This window comes from Carassius gibelio, chromosome A8, assembly GCF_023724105.1.
Source record: "Carassius gibelio isolate Cgi1373 ecotype wild population from Czech Republic chromosome A8, carGib1.2-hapl.c, whole genome shotgun sequence".
Classification (NCBI taxonomy): Eukaryota; Metazoa; Chordata; class Actinopteri; order Cypriniformes; family Cyprinidae; genus Carassius; species Carassius gibelio.
Window position 1 is genome coordinate 21,945,598 of NC_068378.1, and position 16,996 is coordinate 21,962,593.

Here is a 16,996-nt window from a genome sequence, read left to right on the forward strand (position 1 = left end):
GCACTGAGTCAGCATGGTTCTTATCACCTGAGCACAAATAAACTTTCAGAAAAACAAGTCAAGGATTTAAGTGCTCAAACAAATCATTAACTATTTTCATGCTACAGGACAACAACAAAAAATAACTCTTTGTTATTCTTTGTTCCCAACAGGAACAATTCTGGTTGCAGCAGCCCCTAATAGACATGAATAGTGGAAAACAGGTTTATTGTTCCATTCCATTATAATTTCTCGGAAGACCTTTCAGAAGATGAAAAACAAAATTCATAATAATTTTTATGCAACTTTTTCGTGCTTTTACAGTTTTCTGTTGAAGCTTGATTGCCTTATTTATTGCAATTGCTGGAAAATGGGTAACCTGAACAAATTATTATCTAATTATTATAGATTAAATAATAACTGACACTTCAAATCAACATTTAAATTTACACTTTTATTAAATGCCGTCTTTTATAATGTCTGAAAAGATATCATTGAAAAACCTGGTACAAGTAACGTGCTATATGTCTTAAGTTCTCACTCTGCTTCAAACGGGTTATTAAGTATTTCAATGTATTATAAGTATTTATAGAAGTTACACCCTGATATTGCAGAATATAAATGGAAGATACGTTAGAGGTTAATTTACAGTAAAATTCCCTTAAAATAATACAAATATTAAAGAAAAACAAATATTATTGGGCTAAAATCACAAAAGCACAAATATACATTCAGTTTTCTTCCACATGTTGTTTTCTTTGTATTTTGTATGTTCGTTTACAAGTGTTTCGGCTGTTTAATATTAGGATTTAGTTTAAAATCACCAACGCAGCCCCGCACTACAACATCAAGCCCAGTCCATCCCCCACCCCTGAATGTTAATTTACATTTTACGATCACATGTAACCCCCCCCCCCCCCACCCCCACCGAACGTGATTTTGAGGGGGCTCCATAGCAAATTCAGTGCACAGGGCCCAGTATTCCTAGCTATTGCCTTGATTTTTGCTTTATATTTGAGAGTCAATCAGTCCTATGCATTTTCTTAAGGAATACAATTAAACAGGTAATGCTAGTTCTTGTAAGCTGATCTACTGTAACTATGTTTTGAAAGGAAACAAAACACTTAAAAAGCTACTGTAAGAATATGTCCTAAAATCAACTCACTTATATATCAAATATACATATATGTTGAAAATGGAGTGATCTGTTCAGGGTAACTATAATTTTACCCCTTACAGCTCTCTCTCTCATCTAACAGGCTATTTTCAAACATGTCCTGTAGAGAGGAGAAGCTTGGTCTGTCCTCGCTGTTGAACTCCCAACACTGCATCATAATACTGTGCACCTGAAAGAAAACAAAAACTAAACTGTAACTTACTTTACCCTTATATTTGTTTGGTACTTTAGCTATCATATGCTTGGTGCATGAACTTGATGTCTATGCACAATTGGTTAATGTGACCCATACAAAAACATTCATAGAGAAATCTGTTTTTATTTTCACCTTTGGTGGACACTGAGATGGCATTGGTAGCCTCCAATTATCCTTGAGAAGATTAAGAAGATGGATAGCCATGGACGGACTCTGGACATAACTTCCTATCTTCTGCATACACAGCTGCATCAAAGGATTTACAATAAAGCAGGTTAAACACGTTAAAAGTTCAGGAACAACATAAATTGAGTTGTCGATGACAGAATCTTTTTCTTTTTGTGTGTGGGGGGGGGGGGGGGGAGTTTCGCAAGGTGACAGTCATTCATCTACTTCCTCCCAGCCACTGTACTCATACAGTAGCAGCATCATTATATGGAGCTTCATTTACTCACTCTTTTGGGGTTTCGACTGATGTCGCAGTAAGAGAAGAGCTCATGTAGAACAATGCCGAAACTCCATACGTCCGACTTGTGGGAAAATTTCAATTCTGAAATGGATTCGGGTGCATACCTGAACAGGATGGGACATGAAACAACAATGTTGAAACATAACATAAGTAAAAAAAAAAAATTAATAATGTTCTCAAAGCAATAACACAAATACATTATTTATACATCTTTCATGGAATGTTTTTAGTTAACATTTCCTTTAGTTGTGTTTTTTAAACGGTGCTACCTGTCTCAGAATGTTCAGAGAGCATTCAAAAGTAACATTCCTAAAATGTTCACAAAATTATAAAAATGAATGTTCCCTTTCCATTTTGTTTTTTCAACCAATTGGCTGAAAACTGGGTATTGTGGGTATTGTTTACATGACTGTAAACAACACAAGGATTAGGAGCAGGTGAATGTAGATGTGAAATATTATGAATGATATTCAAATATATGTGTGACTACTTTTTTATTTTGTATTTTTTTTTGCTTAGTTCACTCCATGGGTGACAAAAATAATATTACAGGTTAGTTCAGCTTCGATTATGCATTAAAAGATACATAACCGAGATTTCTGAAACAATCTGAATGTTTTGTCTAATTATTTTAAGGGAATGTTAGCAAAACGTTCTGAGAACTTATTTTGTTAGCTGGGTTGTGTTTTTGGATGAAATGTATTGCACACCAATTGTGTTTTCTGCCTGAACTCTGAAGACTGTGATGTAATCCTTACCAGAAAATAGGGCTTTCTCCTGGCTGCGTGACACGGTAGTACTCTTTATCCACTGGGATGATCTTCGTGAGCCCAAAGTCGGCAATTTTCACCAGAGTGTCACTGGCGACTAGGATATTGCGAGCAGCTAGATCACGGTGAACATAACGCATGCTTTGCAAGTACTCCATCCCCTACACAAGAATGTTACAGAGCTGTTTAGATGTGTAAAGATCCACAAACAAATTAATAAACTGACCTATGATTAGAAAAAGGACTGAGTGAACCCTCTAGTTTGTACTAGTGTTGGTTAGTCTGTTTGTACCTTACAGATCTGCGAGGCAAAGAGCAGCAGTCTTCGGGTGCACACGTTCTGTCTGTGCTTCTCCATATATCCAATCAGACTGCCGAACGGAAGATATTCCATCACCAGTTTTGTGCTGAGCCGGCCTGTGAGGAGTTCAAAAATAGGGATTATTGACTATTAACAGGTGTTTTTCACATATTTCAGTTATGCTATGCATTGGTTTGTGTTTTAGGGTTAAAGGAATTGTCCTGGCGGGAAATTACCAGTGCCTTTTCTATTTTTCTTACAGAATGTGTGCTGATTGGAAATTGATTGGTAATCATTAAAAGTAGTCTGACCTGCACTGTAGCAGATGCCCTTGTATTTGACAATATAGTCACAGTGCAGTGAGCTGATGGTCTGGATCTCTCTCTGGAAGTCTGCCATGGTGGCCTGTTTGTCTGACTGAAGTTCCTTGACAGCTACCAGATCTCCAGTGTTATCACCCCACGGATCGTAACGACAAAGCTCGACACTACCAAAGTTACCCTAAACACACACACGTGCACACAGTTAAAACCATCAGCCTTCATTTTTCTCTCAATTTCTGTTTGGAAATCAATAGCTGCACTAATAATCATCATGTTTTGGTTTTGCAAGTGAGTTTGAATTGTGAAAGAGCAAAATGCATCATGATTTTCAATGAAAATTGAAATAACTGCAACTAATGCATTAAGTTAAGAAAACATAATGTAATTGTAATCTATAATTGTAATGGTATCATCAGATTCTCTGTGCTTTTTTGTTGTTGTACCTTTCCCAGGATAGAGATGAATCGCAGGTATCGCTCCTCAAAAACATCCTGTTGTTGCTTTTTGAAGATGTTCGGTCTTCTCCAGAAGCCATCGCTCTTGGGAAGTGTGCCAGTCGCGTGAAGGATCTCATAATCTACAAATTGTTCCCATATGTTTTATTACAAATCTAGCCAAGATGTATGAATCATTATTTCAAATATAATCAGGAACACATGTTATTAAACCATTTGAACCTCGATAAAAATCAGAACTATTATTTTTTATTATTTTTTTTATTTTATTTAATAAAGCAAATGATATCATATTTTAAAATATTACTTAGATGTCAAAGATTTATAAAAACACTTACTGGTACATTATCATTTATTAAATATATAACAATTTTACATTTTAATACTTGTATGTTTGTATACTTGGAAATATTTAATATAATACAAAATGTATATATTAAATAACAAACAAATGAATTGAAAAAATATTTGAAAATAATAATACATTCATACCATGTATTTAATAAATAACATATTTAGTATTGTATATAAAAAAAGATAGTATAATAATAACAGTGACATGTGAAAAACGGGGCGCTAACTGGCCTTAAAAGCCAAGCCACAATTCTTTTCTTTTTTTTTTTTTGTCTGAAGGTGCTGGTGTACATCTGTGTGTTACCTGAAGTGATGAGGCTGTTAAGTTGGCGGATAATGCTTCTGCAGGACGGTCTGAGCTCAGGCTGGTACTGCATGCACTGAGAGATCAGGTCGGCCAGCTCAGCCCACTCCAGAGCAGGCAGGTTTGAGAAGCCCTCATAAAACTGCTGCTTCTGGATTCAAAGGACAGCAGCTGTTAGGTACCACAACACCATGCTGGAGACACATTACCTGAGTATGTGTCTCCAAGAAAATGTACACTTAATTCATTATGCTGTATTCTATAATAACATGAGGTGTCTGTACTTGTATGGGGTCCAGGCCCTGCAACGGAGCTTCTCCATTATTGAAAATCTCCCACAGCGTTGTCCCAAAACTCCACTTGTCACACTCAAGTTCAATCTCAAGTGTATCCAGAACCTCGGGGGCCACCCATGGGATTCTGTCTAACACCACTGGATTCACAGAAATGTGCATTTTATTGTATTATACATAGTCATGTTGTAGCGTATTCCTGGGGTGCAGATCTCAATTCCTGGAGGGCCCCAGACCTGCAGAGTTTAGTTCCAACCCCGCTTCCTGTACATACCATGTAGTTTACAAATAAGCCTGAAGGACTTGATTAGCTGGATCACGTGTGCTTATTAGGGGCTGAAACTAAACTCTGCAGGGCTTTGGCCTTCCAGGAACTGAGTTTAACACCCTTGGTGTAATATAATGAATAAATAATCTATTATTATTCTCTCAAGTATTCTTTTAAAAATACAAATTATTCTAGAAGTCATCAGGTTAAGAGTAAAATTAATTTAATAATTCATCTTCATTGTTTTGACATTCGATTTAGTGTGTAATATAATTACCGTCTTTGCCCAGCAAGGCCATGCTGATACCAGGGTCACTAAGTTTAATGAAGGGCGAGTTATCGGCGGAAAGGTCTCCCTCTCTGGCCAACAGCAGATTCTTTGCACAAATATTCCCATGTGCAATATTCTTCTCCTCCTGCACACGGCCAAAAAAACAAAACAAAAAAAACAAAGGATTTTTAGCTACTGCTGAACTCTATAAATAAGGGCCTCAAATATTCATTACAGAATTCAATCAATATGAGCTTTTAAATGAAAGATTCTTGATTTCTTTTTTATTTATTTCATTTGGCTCCACAAAGGTTATATCCTTTAATATTATGCATAGTATGCATATATACCTCTTTATATTAATGTTCAAAAGTCAATGAGATGGGTTTATTTAATTAGTATTTTCATCCAGCAAGGATATCAATTAAATTTTAAAATCAATTAAAAATCTATGGAATACAGGCGTTTTAAGTTGTAATAATAATTCACAAATGACAATTTTTTACTGTATTTTTTGATCAAATAAATGTAGCCTTGTTGAGCACAAGAGACGTCTTTCAAACACTTTAAAAATCTTACTGACTCTACATAGTATATTGTATCTTATATTACAGAGATGTGTTGTCATTTGTGACAGTATTAAATGTCTAGATGATTAATTGTGTTTTAATTTAATTTAATAATTGTGTTCATGTTATGGCTGATTCCCAGTAAATATTAAAAATCTACTAATTTAATATCCAAAACAAATAAAAGAACAAAACAAAAACACTGAAAGCAATAGTTGTCAATTTTTATTAATGTTGTGATTCTTAATTGGATTTAAAATGATTGGATGGCTGATCATTTTGATGTTAGGTAAAGAAAATTTTAATCTTTAAATGAACCCTAGATGAACAGAAAAATAATCTAAAAATGTAAACAACTGTCAAAAATGTAATGCTCTGTATTGGCTGGTAAATATAAACCAGTACTGACAAATTAAAACATAACTGAGAAACTTCCATATTTCATAATCGGCAGCCAATTTATCATGCATGAATATTTCTCACCAGGAAGTTGAGAGCACAGGCTAGTTGTTTGGCCACGTCTAATTTCCAACTGACTGACACAGACGTGCTCCTCTTTAGATACAGGTCCAGTGCACCATGCTTCACAAACTCCTGCACCATGATGTCTGCAAGGGTCAGAGGAGGAGGAGGAGTCAAAGAACTGAGGTCAGTACACAGACTTTTAATTGCTTTCTTAGGGTTTGCCCTCTTGTGTTTAGACTTTGATAAAAGAGTTTTTTTCAAAAAGTATAAAACACGTACTTTTTGATTTGTGCACACTGATGCCATATACCAGGAGAAGGTGCTTGTGGGAAATTTGACTCATCAAACTGGCCGCCTCAAAAAACGACTTGAAAACAGCATTAAGAATAAATCATTAATCACGTGGCTCAAAAAAAAAAAAAATCTCTTCAGTCAAAGAATGCAAAACTATTATTTCCACTTGCTAATTAATTATAAGTTGTCATTTTTTCTTTGCATTTTAAATGCATTTGTTAAATCTCTCATTCATTAATACTCCAGTATTCTGAATCAAGCAGAACATTGTCATGAATTGTCACGTAATGTGAAATGCAATATTCTCTATGCCAAAGTACCTATCTGAGGAAGCGCTTTACTGGATATTGTCTTTTTATTGTAAATGAACGTATTCAGCATTTGTTCCACGATTAAAAACACACCTCCCAGCAGTTTTTATGATTTGCATCCAGGACCTTCAGAAGAACCTCTGTGGAGTGTGTCACTCCATCCCGCTGGTCTGTCTTACTGCCTCTAAAGATATGCGTGAAGGAACCTTGACCTAAGCTTTCGCTCTGTCAGGAGATAGAAAGTTGTTTGACTTGAGCTGTTTTGAGATTAGACATACTGTTTTTAAAATTCATATTTTGAAATCTCTAAAAGCAAGCACTTTCAGTTGCTTTCAGTCAACGGCTACAGTTTGAAAATAATAGATAACGAAATAATAAATAATTGTAAATGAATAAATAGTGTTTTCATGCCTTTAAACTAGCGACTTCAAAATCAATGAAAATATACTTAAACGCTTATAAAAGTGTATAAATGTACCCAGATGAGGTCCTCATGTTTAATCATGTGGAACTGCATGTGGCTTGGTTTGTGTCTCTGTAACATGGGGGAACTGGGCATCTCAGTCATACTGCTGTTACGAAGGATGATCATGTTGGTAAGTTCTGCAATGAAGACAAGAAAGAGCACAATAAAAATAAAGAAATGTATTTTTATATATATATAATATAATTAGTTATATATATAAGTAAAAATAGTAAGAAACAGTACAATAAAAATTAAAAAAATTAAAAAGATGTAATAAAAAGAACAATTGTTTTCCCCCAAGTTATATTTTTACATTGTTTATGCTGTTTATTTTATTAAATATGACATGTTGAAAAAAATAATGAAATCCCAAAGAACCCTTGCTGTCTATTTTTTATATACTGTATATAAAAGATAACCAATGAGATGTAAAAAGCAAATGTTGAATAGAAATGTTCTACCTTTTGGTCTGGGTGGGCAGCACTTGTCCAGCGTGACGGGGATGTCTGACATGAGAAGCGTGCTGTGCTGATAGAAGTCTGTGAGCTGTTTTAGACTACAGAATGAGTTGTGGATCCCGGCCAGGATAAACTTCTCATTTTTTTCTATTAGACAGTCCTTGTAGTCCATCCCTAATGGAGTCTGTTGGAACATCCAGAAGTTAGGAAATATAACAACGGAGTCTAGTCATTTAAGGGGGGTGAAATGCTATTTCATGCATACTGAGTTTTTTACTCTGTTAAAGAGTTGGATTCCCATGCTAAACATGGACAAAGTTTAAAAAATTAAGTTGTACGTTTGAAGGAGTATTTTTGTTCCAAAAAAACCTCTTCCGGTTTGTCACAAGTGTCGGAAAGTTTTTTTCGAGTATGGCTCTGTGTGACGTTAGATGGAGCGGAATTTCCTTATATGGGTGCTAAGGGCACTTCTGCCGGAAGAGCGCACGCTCCCGTATAGCAGAGCAATGAGAGGCTGAGCACAGGCATTCACATTCGCGGCATTCACGAGAGTCTCGCGAAAAGACACAAAAGAAGTGTGTTTTTGGTTGCCAGGGCAAGACAACCCTGCACAGATTACCAAAAGAGAAACAGCATTAAGGGACCAGTGGATGGAGTTTATTTTTACAGAGCATCAACGGAGTTGTGCAAGTGTTTTTGTTTGTTCCCTGCATTTCGAAGATGCTTGTTTTACAAACAAGGCCCAGTTTGACGCCGGATTTGCACATCGTTTATTTCTTAAAGGGGGGGTGAAATGCTCGTTTTCACTCAATATCCTGTTAATCTTGAGTACCTATAGAGTAGTACTGCATCCTTCATAACTCCAAAAAGTCTTTAGTTTTATTATATTCATAAGAGAAAGATAGTCTGTACCGATTTTTCCCAGAAAAACACGAGTGGCTGGAGGCGTGACGTGTGGGCGGAGCTAAAGAATCACGAGCGCCAGTAGGCTTTTGTGTTGAGCGCGTCTGGAAGCTGTGACACCGCGAGGACAAAACCAACCAAAACAAACCATTGCTTAAAGTCAGATTCAGCGTATATTTATGATCCAGAATCAGATCCAGAGGCTGAAATTGAACAAGAGCAGCATCAGCAATCAGTCTCTATGTGGTATGTAACGTACTGAAACTGTATATATTTGCTTAGCGTTTTTGGAAAATGACTAAGTTCCACTTTGTCATCTTTTTTTTTTTTAAGCTGTACATGTGGAAAGTGCAGTTTGATGACAACATCGCATGTTGTTTACTTGATGTGCTTTCACGCCTATAGCTAAGTTAACAACACAGAGATATTTGAAGCAGTTTTACTCGTGCAGTTTGATGACAACATCGCATGTGGTTTACTTGATGTGCTTACACGCCGATAGCTAAGTTAATAACACAGAGATATTTGAAGCAGTTTTACTCACCGCCTGCGGTTCCAACACACGATCGTGACCCTTTTTAGTTGGGACTGCATTATCCTTAAGAAATAAACGATGTGCAAATCCGGCATTAAACTGGACCGTGTTTGTAAAAAAAGCATCTTCGAAATGCAGGGGAACAAACAAAAACACTTGCACAACTCCGTTGATGCTCTGTAAAAATAAACTCCATCCACTGGTCCCTTAATGCTGTTTCTCTTTTGGTAATCTGTGCAGGGTTGTCTTGCCCTGGCAACCAAAAACACACTTCTATTGTGACATTTCGCGACGCTCTCGCTCTGATCAGTGAAGTCTGTTGTGCTCTCAGTGCTCTGCTATACGGGAGCGTGCTCTCTTCCGGCAGACGTGCCCTTAGGACCCATATAAGGGAATTCCGCTCCATCTAACGTCACACAGAGCCATACTTAGTAATTTTGGAACAGAAATACTCCTTCAAACGTACAACTTAATTTTTGAAACTTTGCCCATGTTTAGCATGGGAATCCAACTCTTTAACAGAGTAAAAAACTCAGTATGCATGAAATAGCATTTCACCCCCCCTTTAAGGATAATGCAGTCCCAACGAAAAAGGCTCACGATTGTGTGTTGGAACCACATGCGGTGAGTAAAACTGCTTCAAATATCTCTGTGTTGTTAACTTAGCTATCAGCGCGTAAGCACATCAAGTAAACAACATGCGATGTTGTCATCAGACTGCACTTTACACATGTACAACTTAAAAAAAAAGACAACATAAAGTGGACCTTAGTCATTTTCCAAAACCGCTAAGCAAATATATACAGTTTCAGTACATACCACATAGAGACACCTTTACTGATGCTGCTCTTGTTAAATTTCAGCCTTTGGATGTGTGTCACAGCTTCCAGACGCGCTCAACACAAAAGCCTACTGGCGCTCGTGATTCTTTAGCTCCGCCCACACGTCACGCCTCTAGGCGCTCGTGTTTTTCCGGGAAAAATCGGTACAGACTATCTTTCTCTTATAAATATAATAAAAATAAAGACTTTTTGGAGTTATGAAGGATGCAGTACTACTCTATAGGTCTCAAAGATTAACAGGATATTGAGTGAAAACGAGCATTTCACCCCCCCTTTAACAGTTCTAAAGAAATAGAATGCTCAAGTTGATTGAGTAATTTGTATTATAATACTACTAAGCAGTAAAACATAGGAAGTGGAGATTGGGGCTTTTTTTTTAAAGAAACTTCCTGTTGAAACTCAAAGGCTGGGGGTTTACGCTGTTTGTATGAGTCCAGCAAGACTGATACCTGTATGCAAACAGTGAGGAAGTACTTGTCAAAGTCCTTGGGACTGTGACGTAACAGGAACATCCCATTTTTGGCTCCAGCTTTCTTAAGTTTGTGCACCGCAAACTCGGACCTTTAGAAAACACACACACAAAACTGTGTTTATTACTTAGTCATTTCCTCTCTAATTGTACCATATGGTGAAATATGAAACTGAGTAGTACGTGATCGGGCCGTGGCAGTAATTATGAATGTCCTCCAGCAAGCTCGGCGGGGCCACTTCTGCACAGAAATAGTGAGTCGAATCTGTAGTCAACCTAAAATATCCATCAACCAGAGATACAAAGGACAGAGCCTCAGTTAGGGTGTGGAACTCAGCCTCCTATTGGTGAAAAGAGAAACAGAGTTTAGTTTGAATTTAGTTTATTATGTAACATCAAACCTTGGTTAATCAAAATGGCAAATGAGACACTACCACTGTTACTATCAGTGGAGAAGTTTACTTCCTTTTCTAATAAGTTTATGTGTTCATACTCAAAAAAAAAAAAGTATATATAAATGCCACTACCATGCAATGGTCGTCCTGGCGTGTAAGAGTGACCACCCTTCCTTCCAGGGGCATCTGATCTTGAGAAAGACGCTTAATACTAATGTCGGTGATCTGGGGGAAGTCACAAAACGTCTGCCATTCCTGTGAACGTATACCAGAGGGAGCTCAGTAAAATAACAGAGCGCATACATAGACTGCCAATTAAAAGTTTAGGGTCACTAAGTTTTTAATGTTTTTGAAAGGAGTCTCTTATCCTCACCATGGCTATTTTTAGTTGATCAAAAATAAAGTGAAAACAGTAATATTGTTAAATATTATCACAGTTTAAAATGACTGTTTGCTGTTTTAATATATTTAAAATATATAATTTAATTCTGTGATAGAAAAACTGAATTTATACCAGCCATAACTCCAGTTTTCAGTGTCACATGATCCTTTAAATCATTCTAATATGCTGATTTGCTGCTCAAGGAGTATTTTCTATTATTATCAATGTTGAAAACAGCTGTGCTGCTTGGTATTAAAATGTGGAAACCATGATACATTTCCTTCAGGATTATTATTAATAGGCTAATAGACAGTTAAAATCATTTTCACTCAGACGATTCATTCAAAAAACGATTTCATTCAGCAACGGCATCGATTCGTAATGCTGTGGCTGCGTTTGGGAACTATTTTCTTTGGCGGAGCAAAAATAAACAAAGGCAACACTGAGTCGAAAATGTAAGTGACTCAAAATGAACTTTTTGTTTATGCTACCTGGCTCTCTTTGGTCTGTATCTGAATCCCTCCTTCTCCAGACACTCGCACGGATTTGACCCTATGCTGCTCGCTCTGCTCCAACCATCCAGAGTGATGCAAAGTGAAGCTTTCTGAGCCATAATTCGGCTCCAACCCACTCAGCTCCATCAGGTACTTCAGCTTAAGGTTGCGTTCACCAGCCGGACATTTGCCAAGCTTCTTTAGGAAACGCTTCATCGTTTTTCGGATTTGATATCGCGCCAGGCGGCTCTTACTTTGTATATCTTGTCTGTGGGTCTCTGGGAGGCAGGACTTGTAGCTGGAATGAGATTTGACATAAAATCTCTGTATCTCCACCATCCACTTATATGTGACTTCCTCAGTTTCTCATGTTACCTTGTTGTATTGCAGATCTCACCAAGGCTCTGGTTTCTCTCTTTAGCCATACGCCACAGATCCAGGACTGCCATTCCCAAACATTCCTGCTGCAAACTCAAAGCAGGTGAAATCCCGCCACGTCCAGACACAAAATCACTGCGGGACTGAAACAGGTAGACTGTACAGTCAGACGGGAAGGTAAATGATCCCGAATAGTTGAGTTAGCATTTTTATAGCACATTTTTTAAATGATTTGAATCAAACCAATAGTTTACTGTATATCAGCAGGACAGAGGCACATAAACCTGGGTGTTCATTTTACATTCACACAGATTACTGTGCTATACCTGAGCAAAAAGATAGTCAATGACGCAGTAGTCCAGTACCGCACAGATTCGTCCTCTCCTGAGGCTAAAGCGGTACGATGCTTTGGACCCATGACCAAACCAGCTTAAGAAGAAAAACCTTAAACACACAATTACAGAAAACTGTCAATTTACATGTTTATCTCTAAAACACCTTTCACTTTCTTACTATTTAATTTTTCCACTAGCAATTATTTTAGTTTTATTTGTATACTATTACAGTATTTATTCATATTTTAAGTTTGCTTTTGTTTTCAGTGTTTATTTTTATTTCAGCTTTATTTCAGTTACCAAAAAGTAATATTAATAATTTTTAGTTAACAGTGCAATGGCCAACAATGCATATCAGAGCATCACCAAATAATGATATAATTTTAGTAATTTTACAATGAAAAGTTCTGTTATTGTGCATCATATTTTTCACATAAGGTGTTAAATAACTTTTTTTTTTTAGATTTGTGTTTTTTCTTTACACATTATGTGTCATATTTATCTTATTTATGCTCTTCACAGACACTATTGTCTTTTAGTACACTAACTTTTGAAAAAACTTTATTAAGTCCAATATTTTTGTTTGTGATGGAAATGACACAACACTTCATATAAAAACTGATATAAAAATTATGAAGTATTGATATTTCAGATTAGTGTTACTTTACTCACTTTAGTTTAAAATGTTATGTTTATGATTCTTTCACTATTTACATCATCACATCATCAGTTTTAAATATATAATATGATAAATCTACTTTAAGACTGAAGTCTAAGTCAAGGACAAGGTTAAACTAAATCTTTACATAACATGCATTTGCAAATTAAATGAAAATGAATGACATGAATAGTAAATAAAGAAACTCAAATAGTCAGTAAGAGTAAGCTATTTATAAATAAAAAATATGATTATAACAGCTGTTTACCTCACTCTGTAGTGAACTTTGACGTTCTCCTCGCTCTTAAACACATGAGTTGGTGGATACCAGTATGACAGGTCCTCTGATCCCAAAGCAAACAGGTTGTGGAACACAGGGCGAATTCCTAAAAATATAAATATTCCATTCAGTTTCTTCTAAGGCTTGTGCACAACCCTTTTAAATGTGTTTAATTAAAAGATTAGAAAAACAAAACCTATGAGCAGATTTTAGTTTAAACTGTGATTTCTATGCTTTAGACATACAGAATCATCTAAAAGATAGAGGTTGACCTCATAAAAGTTATCATCAACACTGTTGTAATGCTTGTTGCACCTTTATTTAAAAAGCTTTTTAGATATTGACAACAGATGTACATAACGGAAGATTTTGACCTTTGAGCAACAGACATCTTTAACCTGTTTAGATTATGTTGTGTGTGACAGTGTGTTAGTGTCTCACCGCTGGCTTTAGCAGCAAGCGCACACAAGCTCTCCGCTGTGATGTGTCCGGTGGGGATGGTGAGGGTGGTCTCTGAATTTAAGCTGGGGCTGTAGTACAGGTGCACCTGAAGGGCAGAGTCATAGCTAGACTTCTGACTGCCAGCCCTTTCGCTCTTCATCAAGGGCACCTCTTCCTCTTCACTCATGGTCTTCTCACAAATGAAATCTTCTGATTGGATGGAAAGGACTAGATCATTTCATCTCATCAGATGCAGTTGTTCATTTAGGGGAAAGTGGGGTGAGTTGTGCCAGTTTTTACTCAAAGTGACTTTAAAGTGAGGCCATGACAGTAATCTCTTTCACTTTAGAATGTACGTATATTTCAGGATGTGGTGCATCCCTGAGAACAATAACTTTGGATCTGAAATAAATTGTTTCAGAAATATAGCTTTTGGGAAAAAAGTAGTCTTGTGGCACAACTTGCCCCTGATGCGGGGTAAGTTGTGCCTTTTGGTAGAATACGTTGGGGTAAATAGTGCCAGTGATTTCTGAAGCAAAACAGAAAATTTTAATGTTATGAACTGTAATGCTATATGAAAGCAAGACAAAAAAAGGTTTATTCATATATTGTCATCCTATTAAACTGTTGGAATAAGACATATTTTGTTGTCAATGCCACTTGTCAATGCTTCAGGGGAATATAAACTGGGATGTGGGTAGTTTCTTGAGCACATCACCTTCAGGGATAACCCCTTCACTATTTTCTTTAAATGTGTGTGTGTGTGTGTGTGTGTGAGAGAGAGAGAGAGAGAGAAATAGAGAGAGAGAATATGTCTTTTTCTTGGCGAGCATGATTTCACCAAGTAAAACATGTTCCTGGATCAACATCCTTGTTGATCCAGGAACAACATTCCAATCAACCAATCAGTAGTAAGATATAACTTTTTTGTCGGTCTTCCGTTTATAAGTGCGTGGCATAATGGTTTTTGTCTAAAATTAAGAATGCCACATAGTTTAAGTGCTAAAATGCAATAGTGCAATGTACAATTACAAATTAATAATGTGTTGAAAATAATCATATGTGGAGGTGAGTAGTGCCACTGGCACAACTTAACCCAGGCCCTTTGGTACAAATCACCCCATACCCACAAATTTGAAAAACTAGCATGATCCAGCAGTTAAGAGCTAACATCATGCTAACTGGTAAAGCACTAAAACATGTGTGAAATGTTTTCAAACTTTTCTAGAATTGTTCAGACGCTACAATCAAAAAACTTTGATAATAGAAATTTATCTTTTAAAGGAAAAAAACTGTTTTTTGAGCTAAAATGTGATTAACTCTCATGCCATGTGTCCCTCTTCTTTGGAGGATGAGTAAAATGGATGGCTTTTTAAAATTATGTGGTCACATGACCAATTTCTTCAATGGTTTTCCAGAAACAAGGGGTGGAACTACTTCCCCCCTGGCACAAATCACCCCACTCTCCCCTACCATATTTTATTTTCCAAAATAATGCATGCAACTCATTAAAACGATACAAATGGTTCTTTCTGATAAATAGTGAATTAATTTGATGTTAGGAGCGATTGTAAAGTTTTAAATTGACTCTGATGTTCTGTTTGGGGGTTTATAAAACCCTTTCAATATGTACAAAAACATTATTAATACATCTGGTTGACTTTTGCTAATCTTATGACTGATTATTAATAAAATGCCAATTTTATCACAGATCCTGAATAATAATAAAAACTAAAATGCTACATTTCTTCTGCTGGGGGTCTCAGAGGCACTGGCTATAAAAAAAAAAAAAACTGACCTTAGACAGAAGCATTGTTTCCGTTTAGACAACAATTCCATTTTAGAAAAAGTGTATGCACTTAGGGAATCAACAGAGGGTTAAATTTAAATACTCATTAGGGTCTAATCATTAGGACCCCCGAGACCCCAAACATAAATACAGCAAACTTGAGCTCAAAAGAACTAGAGATCTACTCTAAGCAATAGACAAAGCAGAAGCCGATAACAATCTACTGTAAAGCAGTGGATTATTTTTAACGCCAGTTCTTAGAACCGTGTTGGTCATATGCTTGATCGAAGTGAGCTCATCCTTCTCATGTTGACGATCTGTACTTTCCGCAACAAACCAAATCAAGGGTGTTTTCCAGGAGATTTCCAAAATTAAGCCATTAACAATAAAGAATTTTATATACATAAAGTATTTTAAATTAAGGTTAGTTTACACAAGTTTAATTTGGTTTCAATAATGTCATTAGCTGTTCAATTTCTAAATAAAACATCCTATTACAGAAATACATCTGTTTATATTCCAATAATACAATAATATGAGTACAAACAAATATGAAACATACAACGCCACAGTCACCAAATGAATATTTGTAGTCACATGACTTCCACTGGCATATGCTCAGAAATGGCAGTTCAGTTACGAGGTATTTTTCATTTTACGATTCTAATAAAGACAACTGAGAGATGTTACCTGAAGTTATTTGAGAAGAAAAAATAATGATTTGTTCATGTTGATGCGAAGAGCTGCGTAAACTTCACTCCGGTTTCGCTGTTGTAAGCCTCTGGTGGGAGGGATCAAATGAGACTCATTTCCGGCAAGAGGCAAACCACAAAGGCACATCATTTCCAGACTACTTTAGCAAGAATGATGCCACTCGTTTCTTTAGCCTACTTGTCAACCTTATCTGGCATCTCAGTTTCTAGACCTGTGACTAGGCCATAAACTGAACACAGAGCCACCTCTGCATATTAGGAAGTGCAAGCATTGTGTATTTTTAACTGTGAGAGAGAGAAAGAGATAGAAGGTGGGAGGGTGTTTGCTGGAGCTGCTGGGTTTGTTGCTTTCTTTACGTGGGAAGAGTGAAACTGTGGTTTCCTCTTTCTCAGCTAGTGAGCGGTGGGTTTGTTATTTCCGCCTGTAGAGCACAACTGAGTTGTATCTTCCGTTAGCCTGATACAACCAAGTGCCATTTGAAACTTTCATGTTAAAGATTTTGTGTGAACGTGACCGGGGCACTCGCTCATTCTACAGCTTATCTGTGCGATACAAATGTTCAAAATATGCTTTAATTGTACAGCCATTGTTTCAAAACATAAACACTGGTGACTTTGGGGGGTTTTAGGGCTTCTGTCACATTCAGGTGATTTTTCTT

General features: G+C 36.6%; 1 protein-coding gene across 2 annotated transcripts; it reads right to left on the reverse strand.

The window, feature by feature from the left end:
- Positions 1 to 412: 412 nt before the first annotated feature.
- LOC128018882 (tyrosine-protein kinase JAK2-like) lies at positions 413 to 16,579 on the reverse strand. 2 transcript variants are annotated; one of them, XM_052604729.1, is made up of 24 exons: positions 16,315 to 16,579; positions 13,836 to 14,042; positions 13,383 to 13,500; positions 12,448 to 12,565; positions 12,119 to 12,264; positions 11,741 to 12,041; positions 11,000 to 11,122; positions 10,656 to 10,813; positions 10,453 to 10,564; positions 7,727 to 7,907; positions 7,278 to 7,402; positions 6,893 to 7,024; positions 6,474 to 6,561; positions 6,213 to 6,337; positions 5,167 to 5,305; positions 4,613 to 4,761; positions 4,329 to 4,479; positions 3,659 to 3,792; positions 3,204 to 3,393; positions 2,884 to 3,008; positions 2,580 to 2,752; positions 1,808 to 1,925; positions 1,485 to 1,598; positions 413 to 1,325 (listed from the first exon to the last, which is right to left on the reverse strand). In XM_052604729.1, exons 2-24 carry the CDS (start codon positions 14,020 to 14,022, stop codon positions 1,206 to 1,208), a joined length of 3,327 nt encoding a protein of 1,108 aa, XP_052460689.1. In that variant the 5' UTR covers positions 14,023 to 14,042; positions 16,315 to 16,579; the 3' UTR covers positions 413 to 1,205. The 2 variants fall into 2 exon arrangements, with proteins under 2 accessions (XP_052460689.1, XP_052460688.1); XM_052604728.1 differs by having other exon boundaries at positions 13,836 to 14,045; positions 16,315 to 16,578.
- Between the last annotated feature and the right edge of the window lie 417 nt (positions 16,580 to 16,996).